This window comes from Platalea leucorodia, assembly GCF_965183815.1.
Source record: "Platalea leucorodia genome assembly, chromosome: 5".
NCBI lineage: Eukaryota > Metazoa > Chordata > Aves > Pelecaniformes > Threskiornithidae > Platalea > Platalea leucorodia.
The window spans coordinates 1,941,728-1,957,730 of record NC_138827.1 but is presented as its reverse complement, the minus strand read 5'-3'; the positions used below and the strand labels follow the sequence as shown (position 1 = coordinate 1,957,730).

The 16,003-nt window shown below is 61.3% G+C and overlaps 2 protein-coding genes across 8 annotated transcripts; one reads left to right on the top strand and one right to left on the bottom strand.

The window, feature by feature from the left end:
* Window positions 1–307: 307 nt before the first annotated feature.
* Window positions 308–5,727, bottom strand: NUBP2 (NUBP iron-sulfur cluster assembly factor 2, cytosolic). The gene is made up of 7 exons (XM_082314040.1): window positions 5,659–5,727; window positions 4,206–4,324; window positions 3,440–3,638; window positions 2,974–3,128; window positions 2,648–2,758; window positions 2,277–2,346; window positions 308–1,686 (listed from the first exon to the last, which is right to left on the bottom strand). The coding sequence occupies exons 1-7, from the start codon at window positions 5,675–5,677 to the stop codon at window positions 1,541–1,543; spliced, it is 819 nt and encodes a 272-aa protein (XP_082170166.1). The 5' UTR covers window positions 5,678–5,727; the 3' UTR covers window positions 308–1,540.
* Window positions 5,728–5,995: 268 nt separating this feature from the next.
* On the top strand, window positions 5,996–15,933 carry SPSB3 (splA/ryanodine receptor domain and SOCS box containing 3). 7 transcript variants are annotated; one of them, XM_082314037.1, is made up of 7 exons: window positions 5,996–6,018; window positions 8,015–8,163; window positions 10,521–10,698; window positions 11,452–11,639; window positions 13,499–13,601; window positions 14,088–14,213; window positions 14,889–15,933. In XM_082314037.1, the coding sequence occupies exons 2-7, from the start codon at window positions 8,035–8,037 to the stop codon at window positions 15,233–15,235; spliced, it is 1,071 nt and encodes a 356-aa protein (XP_082170163.1). In that variant the 5' UTR covers window positions 5,996–6,018; window positions 8,015–8,034; the 3' UTR covers window positions 15,236–15,933. The 7 variants fall into 7 exon arrangements, with proteins under 7 accessions (XP_082170163.1, XP_082170160.1, XP_082170159.1 ...); XM_082314034.1 differs by lacking the exon at window positions 5,996–6,018 and adding an exon at window positions 6,041–6,089; XM_082314033.1 differs by lacking the exon at window positions 5,996–6,018 and adding an exon at window positions 6,063–6,122.
* The last annotated feature ends 70 nt before the right edge of the window (window positions 15,934–16,003 follow it).

Sequence of the window (16,003 nt, the reverse complement as noted above, 5' to 3'; positions counted from 1 at the left end):
GCATGTGCCCAGGGAGGGAGCCAGAGGTGACCGGCCATCCCGCAGAAGCCAACAGCCAGGTCAGACTCCAGCGCTGCTGCCCAGCTCTCCAAATCCCAGATAAGTGATCAAAGGTCAGGAAAAAAAAAAATTTTTCCCGGAAAGTTGCACGTGGGGAAACCTGGTCAGGTGCGAGTCCTCGCTGCGGGCGCAGCGGGAGCGGGGACAGATGCTCCTCCTGCGCTCCTCCACACGGCTGCTGGCGATAATCCAGTTTGGTTAGTGGAAATGGGAGATTTCCCCCTGCCTCCCAAAAACAGCACTGCAAGGAGGAGTCCTGAGCGTGGGGAGGGCACCCAGGCAGGAGAGGCTCCGAGTCCAGGAGGGAGGGAGACAAGATGCACCTTCGTTTGCTTCCCCGGCTTAACTCGAGCCTGCAAGAGCGCGGATCCCACGGGAGCAGCAGCTCTGAGGCCACGGAAGGAGGTTCAAGGGAGCAGGACACTCAGAGCAATGAGGCAGGAACCACCCAGGGACACGGAGGAGCCGCACGTGTGGCAGGGGCGTGGAGAAAAACCACGGCAAAGCATCCTGCAAAGGACTGCCAGGGCCAGCTTTCGGCAGGACGAGGGACAAGCTGGATCCTGAGGCTGGTATGGAAGGAGGAAAGATTTACTTGAACCCCAGCAAGGAAACTGGGGAAAAGCAGGAAACACCTGGATGTACGCGAAGTGCTCGTAATACCAAGACTCCCAGCTACGATGAGGCCTAATGCCATGGAAAAACATACGTCACAGACTTGGATTTTAAGAAAAGTGTTTACTGCCTGGAATCTTTAAAAATATTCCTGAGTCACGATGACCCCCAGCAGACCAGAAAGGCCTTGTTTCCAGCACGGCGGGATGCAGACCAGCGGTAGAGCCCCTGAAGACACTTCCTCACGCGAAGCACGTGCCGTGCCCTCATCAGGGATCTGAGGTTTCAGAGCAAGGTGGCCTGGGCCCACATCAGAGCCTTCAGCAGGAACCCCCCAGCCCCTGAACCAAGTACCATATAACCCGTCACGCAAGGAAAGCGGTGGAAGGCAGCAGCATGCGAAGCCATGATCCAGGCGATCGGTGCCATTTGGGTTCAGTGGCGGGGAAAAGAGTTGATGGCGTTTGCCGCTGTGGCTGCGTTGGGCGATTGCCAGAAGCGCCGCGACGTACGAGACGCCGCGGACCCAAGCACCCGCGCCACAGCTGGCTGCGGGGGAAGGCTCTGCGTGCGCGGGGCTAGGAACAACCGTACCACCCGGGCAGAGCACCGCCGTGCCGAGAAGGCGAGGAGCAGGCTGCCGCCGTGCGGGCGGGAGCGCCCGCGCAGGGTCTCTTCAGATCCGGGGGGATGGAGCGGCGCTTCCCGTTTTGGATCGCCGTGCTCCCCCCTCGCTCTGTCACCCTCCACTGGGATAGTTTTACAGCTAAACAGTTTCTGTGTCCCCCTTCCCCGCCGGCACGGAGGGCTGGTGGTGCTGCCAGGCCAGGGGCTCCGCCAGCGAGAGTCCAGCTCCATGCCCTCCTCAGGAGCTCCGCTGTGACGCACCGTCCAGGATCTGCTGGGCGATGCGAGCCAAGGCAGGGAAGGCCGAGCTCTTGGGAAACTCTCGGATGAAGTCTCTGCCTTCCTCCAAGCTCTGACTGAGTTGGGGGTCCAGGGGAACGCAGCCTGTGGGATAGGAGGAAGGGGAAAAGTAGCTGCTTGCTCATTGTAAGGCAAAGGCCTGGAGTCAGGATGGGAAAGAAACACCCTGCCAGAGTCGTCTCTGGGGGAAGCAGTGGGAAAGAGGGCAACCACGACCCTCGCTGAGCTCTCCAGGAGCTACTTCTCACCGGCAACTGCTCCCTCCGGGTCCAAGACCCCATGAGAGACCCTCTCCCACCCTGATCCCACCCCTGCCGGGAGGCAGGGTTCAGCCCTCGGCCCCCATTTCTCAGGGAGGCTCCAGGGCACTTCAGGATGGCTCTGTGCAGCCTCAGGCTTGCTTACTCTGTCACCGCGATGTCAGCAGCCTGCTGTGGCTGCTCATCGTCACCGCCTCTGTCCCAGCAGGGACAGATGCCCACTCTGAGCAGTTTGGATGGCAGAGAAGCACAGCAAGAACCACACCTCACCTCTGACCGGGCAAGCAGGGGCTCACAGGGACGCGGAGCCCAGCCTGCCTGCCCCCATGACGCCGCATCCCTCCGCTCAAGCACTCCCGCAGCACCACCGTATCGCTTCGGACCACGGAAAGCTCTGCTCAAGAGGCCACTCACCTAGAAAGGGGACGCCAGCGTGCTTGGCCAGCTCCTCACCTCCCCCTTTGGAAAAGATGTTTGTGCACTCCTGAAGGAGGAAGAGCAAAAAGCAGCGAGTCATAAACCCCGCACGGGGAGTAGAGCCAGCTCCCCTCCACCTTCCAGCCTCAGGGCACTGCCTTTGCCCCTGCCCTCCCCCAGCTCCCCTGGAAGAAGCCACTGGCTCTGCTTTCCTAAAAGCTGACGCACAGCAGCCGGCGGCTTCTCGTCTCCCCAGCTCACGGCATCGCCCTCGTGGCATTGGCCAATTTTCCACCCGAGGCACCGCACCCGACAACACCCCATCACGAACGAGAACCCGCAGTAACCCAGCGTCCCAATAAACTCACCGAACAGTGCGGGCAGACGAAGCCGCTCATGTTCTCCACGATGCCGAGAACTCGTAAGCCCGTCTTCTTACAGAAGGTCAGCTCTCGCCTTACGTCTCCTACAGACACAGCCTGCGTGGGGGAGAGCAGGGGAGGTTAGGGGTGTCCATCTGTCCAGACGGACTGTGGGTCTGGAGCAGGCATGCATCAAATGAGAGGCAGATGCGTAGAACAAGCAGCCATGGACAGGCCTGTGTGAACACCCATCCTGAGGTGCATATTCCCCCCCAAACCATGCCCGGAGGCAGAAGCCTGCCCAGGAACTCCCGTTCAGCCGGCTGCCCTACCTGCGGCGTTGTCACCAGGATTGCTCCAAGCGGCTTGTAGGGCCGCAAGGCCTCCACCGTGGAGATGTGCTCATCGGATGTGCCCGGCGGCGTGTCCACAATGAGAAAGTCCAGGTCCCCCCAGGCCACGTCAGCAACAAATTGTTTAATCAAAGCTACGGAAATAAAAAGGGCAAGGGGAAAAAAAAAAAAAAAAAAGGCAAAACAAACCAGGTTTCAGCAGGCACCCTGGGTGACAAGGGCCCGGGGAGAGACGGCAGGGCTGCTGTCAGCACAACGCGGACTGCACTCTCCGCGTCCGAGCGACCTGAACCCACTCCTGCAGAACAGGAGCCTTGTCTCGCTCCAAGGAACGACCTGCCCAGAAAAGCCTGGCCCCCAGCAGGAACAACCACCACCTCCAGGAGGGTTCCCAGAAGGTTCCTGGCACTGGAAGGCAGCCCCAAACAGCAAAACCCAACTGTACCGTTCTTCTTGGGTCCTCTCCACACCACGGCGTCGTCCGGCTTCTCCAGCAGGAAGCCGATGGACATGAGCGAGATGCTCTTGTCTTGGTCCACAAAGACGGGGACCCAGCCGCTGTCGCACTGGTGCACGTCGTTGTCCTGCAGCCGGAACATGCGGGGTATGCTGGGGCCGCACAGGTCCACGTCCAGGATCCCCACCTGCGGGGGCGAGGCAGAGCCCCTCAGACAGGGCTGAGCACAGCGGCAGCACCCGGCCGCATCTGAATTTTGGCTGCTCGCAACGCTTTACAGAACAGACTCTAAGCTCAGCCGCCGGATTTGAAACACAGTTTCATTGGCTGCACGGAGCCTTTAAAAAACCCTGGGGGAATTCAGCCTGTCTCATGCCCCCACGTTCCCCTTCGCCCCCATCGCAACGCCATCCTTCAGCTCATCCGCCTCATTCCACAAGGGGAGCGTGCGTTACACCACAAACCAGCAAACTGATTTCTCAGTGCCTCCGTTTCAAAACCAACAATAAATCTGGGGTGATTTTAGTCTCTCAGATGAGAGTGCAGTTCCTTGCACTGGATGAAGCAAAGACAGAAAAAGAAACACTTGAGCTGCCATCACGATCAGCATTTTCACACAGAGAATCCTTCACCCAGAGAATCCATACGCTGCCTGCACAGGACACATGGGGACATAAAGGATGAGCAAAACCCAGCCCAGCTGGGGGTCGGGAAGGAGAAGGCAGAGCTCAGCATCCCACAGACCCTCGCTCACCTTCTTCCCGGAGTGCCGCAGCGAGAGCGCCAGCTCAGTGGAGATGGTGCTCTTCCCCACGCCGCCCTTCCCGGAGAGCACCAGCAGGATGTGCCGCACCCCGGCCAGGTTGCTTCTCTCTGGGAGGAACGATAACAAGGCATCAGAGGCTCTAATAAGAGCGGTAATGAGGCATCAGGGCCTCTCCTGATGCAAGCCAGCAGCACCTGACCGGTCAGCACAGAGACTCGGGCCTCTGCTGAGGGCGACGGTGGCTGTCGCTGCTCCAAGTGAAGTTTGAAAGCTTTTATAAGTCTGGTTTAAGTGTAAGGGAGAGGGAAGGGAGAGGTGGATGTGCCAGAGCCCTCCTGCCGTCAGAAAAGGGACAAGAGCAAGGGCAGTAAACATTCCGCGGGGTGTAAAGGCTTCGTCCCGATGACCTAAGCGGCAATTGGGCAGCAAAGCAATAAACACCCGCGGGGCCTCGTCAGGCTCGGCCCGGGAACGCTCGGAGGCTGCCGGTGAGGTCAGGCCCTTGGCGTTTCCTTCCTCCACGCCACGGGAGTTGCCTCCCCGTGGCCCCACGCTCCTTCTCCAGCCTTTGCGCCGTTTCTTGCCGCGCCGTCAGCGCCGCTCGGGGCTTCGGGCTCAGGCGCCGCAGCCCGACGACGCGGAGCTGAGAGCGGGGAACGCTCGGGGCCGGTTCCCCCGGCCTGGGGCTGCGCTGGCGGCCGAGGGTCGGACCGGGCAAACGCCACCCACCCGGGCTCGCGTTCCCGGGTGCCCCGTCACCGCCGGCCACTGACTCACCGCACCGGGCCCGGCCCGCCTCCCTGCCGCTCCGGCATCACACCGGCACCGGGACCGGCACCAGCGGCATGGAGCCCGCACGCACCATGGCCGACCTCATCCGCACCTCCACCGACGGTAACGGCGCTCGGCCCCGGTAACGGGGAGGTGGGAGGGGAGAAGTAGGGGACGGGGAGGGGGGAGACGGAACCCCGCAGCGAGGTGCTCCCGGGGGAGCAGCCCGCTGACAGCGGCAGCCCCGCGCCAGGCCCGGTTACTCGGCGCTTCCCCCCAGCGGGAGCCAGGCCCAGGGCTCCGGTAAGGCCCAGCGCCACCCCCGGTAACCGGGTCCCGCCCGAGCACCCTTCACCGGCAACCGGGTCCCGCCCGAGCACCCTTCACCGGCAACCGGGCCCCGCCCGAGCACCCTTCACCGGCAACCGGGCCCCGCCCGAGCACCCTTCACCGGCAACCGGGCCCCGCCACCACGGCACCCGGCCAGGCCCGGTCACCCCGGAACTCCCCTCACGGAGACGAGCCCGACCCCCCGCCAGGCCCGGTCACCCCAGGCGGGACATCCCCCGCTAGGTGGGTTGTGTCCCCCGCCAGGCCCGGGATTCCCCCGCCCTGCTGAAGGCCGGTTCGGCCCCGGGGAAGCGCCCGGCCGCGGCCCCGCGCCGCTCACCCCCGGCCGCCGCCTCCATGCTGCAGCCCAGCACCGCCCGCTTCCGCCTTCCGCCGGGTTAAAGCCCCGCCCCCACGGACTGGCAGGCGTCGCCTCCAATCGTGAGCCACACCCTCACCGGGAACCCGCCTTCCCAGGCTCCTCAGCCAATCCAACCCTCTGGCTCCCCCTCAGCCAATGAGCTTGGTGTTTTCCCTCCGCGACCCTCCCCGGCCCTCCACAGTCACCGCCCAATGGCGCGGCTCCCCTATGATTGACGCACGGCACAGCCAGTGTCGCCGGGATGCCCTCAGGCACCTCCCCCTCCCTCCTTTTTCAGCTGTGAGCGACGGGGCGCTCAGCCAACCGCGAGGGGGCACGGTGAGGATGTAGCCAATGGGTGCTTGGGGGGCGGTGTCGAGAGAGGATTGTTTATGTCCTGTGAGGGGAAAGTAGGTCAGAGCGCGGCGGCCGGGCCGGGCCGGGTAGGGGGGCAGGGACCGGGACCGGGACCGGGGCGCGGGTGGGAGCCGGGGGCGGGAGCCGAGGGCCTACTCCTGGGGCCTGGGCCGGGCTGTGCGGCCCAAGCGCGGCGGCCTGGCTTGGCCTGGCCTGGCCTGGCCTGGTCCGGCCGCACCTCAGCTGCGCGGGCCCCCCCGGACTCTGGTTCCCGCCTTCCAGCGGAGCCGCCGGCCGCTGAGGCCAGGCTGGGGGCCGTCAGGGAGAGCGGGGCCGGGCCGCGGCTGCCCGCCGTGGGGAGCCCCTTGGGCCGCCGGTGTCCCCGCGGTCTGTGCCGCTCGGTGCCCGGCGAGGGGTGGGGGGCTCCGTCCAGGGCCCGGAGCGCTGTGAGGGCGGAGGGCAGCCCTGCGGCAGCTCCCCGGGCTGCCCGTCGGGGTCAGCCCTTGGGCCGAAGCACGGGGGAGCGGCTGGGACCCGGCTGGCGGGGAGACCAGACCCGAGACCCGCGAGAAGGCCTCGACAGCCCCGGGGGGGCCTAGGAGGGCTCGGCCCTCGGTGCCGATCACGCACCGGGGCAGCCGCCGTGCCGTGCCGGCTCTACCCCGTGAGTCCCGGCCTTCGGAGGGGCTGGGGGAGCAGAGCTGTTGCGTTTGGCTGCTGCAGGTGCTGTTTAAAGCCGGGGAAGGAGGGGGCTCTGGCGTGGGTTCAGGTGCTTTCCCAGCACGGCTGTGCTTGGCAGAGGTGAGAGCCCCCAGATCTGGGTGGGTGGGGATGCCCAGAGCCCTTCAGGGCACCCGTGGCTCGGCCTGTCCTGCTTTTCCAGGAGCTGCCAGCCCGTCGGGGACCGAGGTGCGGGAGGAACGGGGCCGGGGCTGACCTGCCACATGTTTGCAGGATTTGCGTGCGCTCGGGGCTGAGCTGCTGCACGTCAGGGACGCGCCGGAGCGGGTGTGCAGACCCGCTGGCTTCGGCGGGGAGGCAGCCACAGAGGCTGAGCAGAGGGAGCGGGCTCAAGGGACGGGAGGGGGGTTACAGCCCTGCAGGTGCTTCTTGGTGGGGAGTTGTTTTCTGCAAAGATAAACTTTAGGGGAAATGAAATTGGGTGTCGGGGTTTCCCTGTCACAGCTGGTGCAACGCTCCCGCACGGTGGCTGGGAGCTGCTGTGGTCTGTCAGGCTGTACGCAGGGAAGGAGCCCGTGGAGATCTGTCTCTGAATAACATCCCCGTTGAGTCGGGAGAGAGGCAGCTGCTTTGCTTCTGTCTGTTACCCTCGAGGCAAGTCGGGACAGGTCCGGGAAAAGGCCGGTTTCCCTTCAGTGAGCAAGAAAGTGGTCTCTCCCTGAGCCCAAACGCTGAGACCAAAGTCTCCTCTCAGTGGGCAGTGGCTCGGAGGTGAACAGGCAGCCTTCCCCGCGGATGGACGCACGCAGCTCGGCCACACAGGGTCTGCAGCAGGGGCCAGGGCGGTGCAGGTGGCCGATGGCTGGAGCCCTGGTGGCTGCCGGAGGGTGACCAGGTGCCAGGGAGGCCGTGCCTCAGTGGCTGACGATCCTGACGCTCCCCAGGCCAGCGGTGAGAGGTGGATGCTGGATCCGTGCAGTGTGGAGGGGGCAGCTCCTGCTGCCACCAGGTCTTGGGAGCGTTTCTGGGGGCCAGTTCAGTGCCTGGGCTCGGGGAGAAGCTGACTCTGCGTGGAGAAAGAGGTTGAAGTTTGCAGAGGCTCGTGATGCGGGAGGAACTTACTTTGCATCAGTTTGCCCATTGATGGGGCCTGTGCAGACGTGGTTCATGCTGATCCGTTCCCGGGAGGGCTACAGTGACCGGGGGGAGGTTTGCTTTGGAGAGCAGAGCCCGGTGAGTGGTGGGCGGAAGCGGGACACGGCTGCTGCATTTAACCTCCTCTCCCTTGCCCCCGCAGCTTACCTCTCTCGGAACAGCATGGCGCGACGCACGCGGAGCAGCAGGGCCTGGCACTTCGTCCTGAGCGGGGTGCGGCGCGAGGCGGACACCCGGGCGGTCGCTTTGGCCACCGGCGCGCGTGGCTGGGGCTACGACTCCGATGGGCAGGTAGGCTGGTGCTCGGGTGGCTCTGAAGTGACACGAGGGAAAGCTTTCCTCTCCCCTGACAGCAGGCGCTTACTCGGGGTCTGTGGAACTGGATGAATGTGGAATGAGTCTGTGGAATGAGGGAGCTGGGATTGTTTAGTCTGGAGAAGAGGAGGCTGAGGGGAGACCTTATTGCTCTCTACAACTGCCTGAAAGGAGGCTGTAGCGAGGTGGGGGTCAGTCTCTGCTCCCCAGGAACAAGCGATGGGACGAGAGGGAACGGCCTCAAGCTGCGCCAGGGCAGGGTTGGGTTGGATAGTAGGAAAAACTTCTTCACCGAGAGGGTGGTCAAGCATTGGCCCAGGCTGCCCAGGGAAGTGGTTGAGTCCCCATCCCTGGAGGGATTTAAAGAACGGATAGATGTGGTGCTTGAGGACATGGTAGAGATGGACTTGGCAGTGCTGGGTTAACGGTTGGACTCGATGATCTTAAGGATCTTTTCCAGCCTTGACGATTCTATGATTCTATGAACTGAGCAGCTGGGACTTCCGCGGGCAGAACTGGCCAAAATCAGAAAAGACTTAATAAAATATACAAGCTAACGAGCCCCCTCCGAGCTCTAACGTGGGGAGTGGGGGTCCCAGCACGTCTTCCCCAGGCAGCGCAGGTTAAGCTGCCTGCAATCTGCGCACCACAGCTCTGTCGTTAGCCGAGACAGTGAGCTGATCGCTACTACCCTAAATGCTTTTTTAAGCATATAATGTGTGTGTGTCGTATATAACGTCCATACAGTATTTTTTAAATCTTCTTTTTTAAGTAGTGATCTAAATATGCGTTTAAAGTGGAGCAGTTCTCCAGTCTGGCTCGCCGTGTGGCTGTGTGAACTTCTGGGCTTTGTGCGGCTGGTAGGTGGTGGTGGAGGGAGAGGGGCTGCTCCGGTCTGTGAAGTGACAGTCTCAGATACCTTCGAACTGAAATTCTCTCACGTTTCCTGCTCATCACATGTGCATCACTTCTGAAGCTGGCCCGGGCGTGCGGGTGCGCTGGAAGGTGGGAACACAGCAGGGAGAGCAGTCGGTAAAACGGCGCGAGGAGTGACTTCGATTCACCTTCGTGCTTTTCCCCAGTTCTTGAGTGGGTGCGTTCAGTTCCCCACGCAGCGGTGGGGACGCAAGGAACTGCTCCTGGACCTTCAAAGCTAGGCTAAAGCCTTACGAGGCCACTGCCAGAGCACGGTGTCAAACCCAGGCACTGTGCTCCCAGAAAATGAGCCTTTTCTCTGCAGAGCAGCTTTGTGTTTCTGCAGTAACGGGAAGGACTGGATTTCTAGATAGCAGTAGTTAGGAAGGGCCGATGAAAGACAGAAATCAAGCTTGTTAACCTGCAGGCTGGCGAAGGAGGGGTGGGCAGTGCATAAGTAAGCCCAAGTCATTTCACACAGCTACGTGAAGATAAGTTTAAAGGATTTCTGTGTTTAAATACTGCTTACAAAGTCTGCCATGGGAGCGAATAACAAGCAAATACGCCTGACCAGCGTGTAAACCCGGAGTAACTCGCTGCAATCTGTGGTAAGAGACTCCATTAGGCGACACCAAACCTCCCATAACGTAAGGAACGAGACGGGGCTTTGACTCTTACAGCGTCCGGTGCGGGGACACTTTGGTCTCTTGGCGCTGGGGAACAGTAAATCAAGTTTTTGTGTTCGTGCATGGAAGTAAACAAAAGCCTTTTAATCCTTCCGTAGGTTCCCTGTGGGCCTGTCTGCAGCGCTGGCGTGAGGAGCTGCGGCCGTGCTGCTCAACTGGTTCCCCTTTGTTCTGCCCTCTCCCCTGCCTGGCCTCCTCTCGCTTTCCCTCCTCATCTTGTTTGCCTCCCTCTCCTCTCTGTCAGCTCCCGGGCTCTCTAGAGCAGTGGTTTTCAGCAGCGTGCTCTGGTTTTGTGACGCCTTGGCCGGGGTCTGGAGCTGGCTGTAACCTGCCCATTGAAAACCGTAGCTTTAGCACAGAGTTTGCTTAAAAATACGTGTGTTAAAGACTTGGACCGTCACGCTGCTTGCCTGCCGTGACAGCTCCTCGCCCCGGGAAGGCACAAAGAACGTACCCACATCGTGCAGTGCCCCATGCCGAGAGGTCTCTGCAGCCCAGGCAGATGCTAGCCAGCTCCCAAGGCAGGGCAATTCGACTGGCGCAGCCCCTTGCCACCCCGCGTGGCTGGCCAGGCCGGGGCGCGATGTGGCCGTGCTGCCACCGGCTCTGGCACGAGCCTGGGGACGTCCCCGCACGGCTCTGCGGCGCGCCAGCCCTCGCAGCCCTCTGCCAGCCCAGCTCCCCGAGCCCGGGGGCGTTCAGTAGTGACCATTCTTCCACTCTCCCCGGCAGCACAGCGACTCGGATTCAGAGCCAGAGTTTTCCACCCTCTCTCCTTCCATCCCGAGCGCCATCCCTGTGACCGGAGAGTCCTACTGCAACTGCGAGAACCAGAGCGAAGCGCCCTACTGCTCCAGCCTGCACGCCCTCCACCGCGTCAAGGACTGCCAGTGCGGCGAGGAGGACGAGTGTAAGGAAGGGGCTCCCCAACGGCCCGCCGTAGGCCTTTGGGGTTCGAGGTGGGTGCAGTCCTGGCCTGGCGGCACGGACTGCGCCCCTGCACCGATCCCTTGCTTTCCGCGGGGGCCCTCATCTCTGTCCCAGCGTGCGGTGCTCCTTTGTTTACATCTCAAGGCCGCGTAGACTGTAGGAAGATTACAAGCACGTGCCTCCTGGGATGTTTCAAGGGCTAAGTGCTGAACTTGTTAACGCATCAGAGTTCACCTTGGGGACCTGCTTTCAAATCCGGCTGAGGCCACAAGTGAAACCGGCCCTCGTGGTTACAGCCCTCTTGCCGCTGATCCCTGGTAGGGCTGGCAGGGCGCCCGGCTGCACGGCCCGGTGCGCTCAGGGCAGAGGTAGGCAGAGGGTGGGGGCGGGCTGGCCGAGAAAGCCGATAGCAGAGATTCCCTTGAGCCTACGAGAAGTGTAGGAAGAAAGGAGGCTCCGCCTGGGTCTGTGGAACCTCGTGGTAGCTAAGATGAGAGCTGGTTAATGCTGACAGCTTCGGGTTCAGAGCATAGAACCATCCCCGGTGGGACGCTGCAGGCCTCAAACAACTCTCCAATGTGCACAGCGTAGGATTTACCCTCTTAAATGGTTAAAAAAATAAATAAATAACCCCCCGACAGCCCTTCAGAAGAAGCGCCCGGCCGTGCTTTGGCTCGGGGCTCGCTCCCTGAGGGCCTTTGCCCATCCTTGCCCCTCTGTGCTTCCCAAACAGATTTTGACTGGGTGTGGGATGACCTGAATAAGTCGACGGCCACGCTGCTGACCTGCGACAACCGCAAGGTGAACTTCCACATGGAGTACAGCTGCGGCACCGCCGCCATCCGGGGGAACAAAGAGCTGGCAGACGGGCAGCACTTCTGGGAGATCAAGATGACCTCCCCGGTGTACGGCACAGACATGGTACGTGGGGCAGGGTCGCTTGCGGGCAGGCGGAAACGTCCCGTGTTCTGTGAACGGGGACCGGGAGAGCGAAGCAGTGCCCACCGTAGGAGAAGGTCAGTGTCTAAGGAGTCCATAGGACCTGACGAGATGCATCCGAGGGTCCTGAGGGAACTGGCAGATGAAGTTGCTAAGCCACTCTCCATCATATTTGAAAAGCCCTGGCAGTCCAGTGAAGTTCCCAGTGACTGGAAAAGGGGAAACATAACCCCCATTTTTAAAAAGGAAGACCCGGGGAACTACAGGCCAGTCAGTCTCGCCTCTGTGCCCAGCAAGATCATGGAGCAGATCCTCCTGGAAACTATGCTAAGGCACATGGAAAACAGAGAGGTGGCTGGTGAGAGCCAACATGGCTTCACTAAGGGCAAATCGCACTTGCTGAACTTGGTGGCCTTCTGTGATGGGGTTAGTAGATAAGGGAAGAGCAACTGATGTCGTCTACCTGGACTTGTGCGAAGCATTTGATACTGTCCCGCACAACGTCCTTGTCTCTGAAGTGGAGAGACATGGATTTGACGTGTGGACCACTCGGTGGATAAGGAGTTGGCTGGATGGTCGCGCTCAAAGAGTTGCGGTCAACGGCTCGATGTCCGGGTGGAGACCAGAGAGGAGTGGGGTCCTTCAGGGTCCGCATTGAGACCAGTATTATTTCACATCTTCATTGGGGATGTGGACAGCGGGATCGAGTGCACCCTCGGCAGGTTTGCAGATGGCACCAAGCTGAGCGGTGCGGTTGACGCGCCTGAGGGACGGGATGGCATCCAGAGGGACCTGGGCAGGCTGGAGAGGGGGGCCTGGGTGAACCTCATGGGGTTCAACAAGGCCAAGGGCAGGGTCCTGCACCTGGGTGGGGGCAACCCCCGGTGTCAGCACAGGCTGGGGGATGGAGGGGTGGAGAGCAGCCCTGCCGAGAAGGACTTGGGGGTGCTGGGGGATGGAAAGCTGGCCATGGGCCGGCAATGTGCTCTGGCAGCCCAGAAAGCCAAGCGTCTCCTGGGCTGCATCCCCCGCAGCGTGGGCAGCGGGGCGAGGGAGGGGATTCTGCCCCTCTGCCCCCTCTGGGGAGACCCCCTGGAGCCCCGCATCCAGCTCGGGGGTCCTCAGCACGGGAAGGACATGGAGCTGTGGGAGCGGGGCCAGGGGAGGCCACCGAAATGCTCCGAGGGTGGCCCAGCTCTGCTGTGAGGGCAGGCTGAGAGCTGGGGGGGTTCAGCCTGGGGAGGAGGGGGCTGCGGGGAGACCTCACTGCGGCCTTGCCGTGCTTAAAGGGGGCCGACAAGAAAGGGGGGACAGGCTTTTTAGCAGGGCCTGTAGCGACAGGACACGGGGGGAGGGTTTGAAAGTGAAAGAGGGGAGATTCAGACTGGATAGAAGGAAGAAATTGTTTGCGCTGAGGGTGGTGAGGCACTGGCAGGGGTTGCCCAGAGCGGTGGGAGATGCCCCATCCCTGGCAACCTTCAAGGCCAGGCTGGCCGGGGCTCTGAGCCCCCTGATCTGGGTGAAGCTGTCCCTGCCCCTGGCAGGGGGATGGACGGGATGGGCTGGGAAGGGCCCTGCCAGCCCAAAGCGCTCTGTGGTTCTGTGAACAGGACAGCAAGCTTCTCCAGCAGTTCAGCTGGGGCTCCTCACTTAGGAAGGGAAATGGGAGCTGGGAGCCTTCGACTCCGGCCTGAAACCTCTGACGTGCCTTCACCAAAACCTCTGGGTGTCTTGGACTGCACCAAGAAAAAGAGGGGAGAGCCGGAGGTGGAGTCGGGGTTGTGTTTTGTTGCTTGAAAAGGCGCTAAGCTTGTGTTCTTCTTCCTGGCCTTGCCTCCCAGATGGTGGGAATTGGGACGTCGGATGTGAACCTGGACAAGTACCGCCACACCTTCTGCAGCCTGCTGGGCAAGGACGAGGACAGCTGGGGGCTCTCCTACACAGGTAACGCAGCGTTACAGGGCAGCGGCAGAGGGCAGGAAGGGCAGCAGCAGGTGTAACCGTTGTCCTAAGGGGTTGAGAATTAAATGATCTGAAGGAGGTGGAGGCCAAAAAGGCCCCCAGACCTGCGAGTCCCTTTGTTAACGACAACCGGAGCGGCCGCCTGCAGCTTGCAGCTCTTGGACCATCTTGCCTCGCCTGCGTTGTGCAGACGCCTTAGAACCGGTGCGTGAGCCTCCGGGGCGCCTGGGCTGCTGCTTGCACGTCACTGAGTGGGGGTTTCAGCGCTGCTGCCCGCGCTCTGGTATTGCAAAACCTCAGCTTTCCCCTTTTCATCGCCCGCTCTGGGGTGGGAGGGCAGGGATCAGGCGACGGAGGGATTTTTTAGGCGCTGGGCGAGGCTGTTCCAGTGGGAACTCGCAGCGCGGGAGCTGAGATGAATTCGTGGAGCGCAGGCTTTCCACTGAACGCCAATTTTTTTGTTTTAAGGACTACTGCATCACAAGGGAGACAAAACGAACTTCTCGTCGAGGTTTGGCCAAGGCTCCATCATCGGGGTGCATTTGGACACGTGGCACGGGACGCTCACGTTCTTCAAAAACCGCAAGTGCATCGGTGAGAGGCAGGGCAGCCGCAGCGGCCTGCGGGCAGCGGGGCTGGGAGCGGGCGGCAGCGCAGCCTTGCCTGAACTCAGAGTCGGGCTGCAGCAGGGCTGCTGGGGGGGCTCAGCCTGGAGAAGAGGAGGCTGAGGGGAGCCCTCATCGCTCTCTGCAACGGCCTGAAAGGAGGCTGGAGCCGGGGGGGTCGGTCTCTGCTCCCCAGGAACAAGCGCTGGGACGAGAGGGAACGGCCTCAAGCTGCGCCAGGGCAGGGTTGGGTTGGGTATTGGGAAAAACTTCTTCCCCCAAAGGGCTGTCAGGGCCTGGCCCAGGCTGCCCAGGGCAGGGGCTGAGTCCCCATCCCTGGGGGGATTTAAAAGCCGGGGAGATGTGGTGCTGAGGGACATGGGTTAGTGGTGGGCTTGGCAGTGCTGGGTTAACGGTTGGACCTGATGGTCTTAAAGGTCTTCTCCAACCTAAACGATTCTGCTTTTCTATGAAAAAGCTGGTAAAGTAGCAGACCAAGGCGTGAAGCGAGTGGGAGGAAGGTTACATTTGTTGCTTAATAGATTGGGATTTCAAAAGGCTGTTTTCCAACAGCTCTGGAGTTAATAGGTTCAGGGTAGCAGGGAGGAGAGAGATCACCTCGCTAAAACTAACGTGACGCCTCCCCGATGCTCTCCCCTGGCAGGGGTTGCAGCTACGAAGCTGCAGAACAAGAAGTTTTACCCCATGGTTTGCTCGACGGCGGCCAAGAGCAGCATGAAGGTGATCCGCTCCTGCGCCAGCTGCACGTCCCTCCAGTATCTCTGCTGTTACCGCCTGCGCCAGCTCCTGCCCGACTACGTGGACACGCTGGAGGTGCTGCCGTTGCCGCCGGGACTCAAGCAGGTGCTACACAACAAACTGGGGTGGGTCTTGAGCATGAACTATAGCACGTCGAAGCCTTCCTCCTCTTCCTCGTCGGGAAGCGACTCGGACAGCTCCTGTGGCTCAGACGCAGAGGCCTGCCAAAGGAAGAGGTGCAGGAGGACATAACGTCTCTGCAGACGGACTGCTGTGAGGGAGGCGGGTGGGGTTTTGTTCCGCCGTCTGCGAGGGCCGGCCAGGCCCGAGGCACCTCTGTCTTCACGGGGACTTATATTTCTGCTCCTTCGGAAAGATTTCCTTTACGCTGTGGGAAATCTTTACCCTACACTTCCATCACACGCATTGAACAGACCTGTCGACTCCAAGAGGCCCCAGCTCTGTGAAACGGGTAAACTGCAGTCCAGCGTCTGCGCTTCACCTCCTGACTTGCTATCCAAGCCATCGCCTCTTCCCGAAGCACCCCTCTTCTCGGCAGACTCTCCGCAGAGACAAGATTTAAGGCGGCCTCGCGGTTTCAAGGTGCGCTGGACTCCAGTCACGTAACGGACTTGAGTCCTCAGAAGGCAAAATAAAGGCCACCTAATTTTACACTTATTGGTCCCCTCCTCCTGACTGCTGCGCGTTGGTCTGGTCTCTGCGATGAACTCGTCGCGCGGTGGGGCGCGATCGAGCCGCAGCGCGTAGGGAAACGGGCTCCTAGGGGTGCATCTGCGTCGCTGTGGTGAAAGAGCAGCTGCTTACACGAGTTGAGCTGTGGATGATCTCTCTCGAGCCCCCGGTGACTTTAATTGCTTTGCATGTTGGCTCCTGCTGCTTTCCTGTATCAAAGACTGTATTAAACTGTAATAATAAAAGTGGAAACTGTCTTTCGTTGCTCTGACGGCCCTTGAAGGCAGGAACGCGAAGGCGCTTGTCCGAAATAGCCACGCTGGCCAG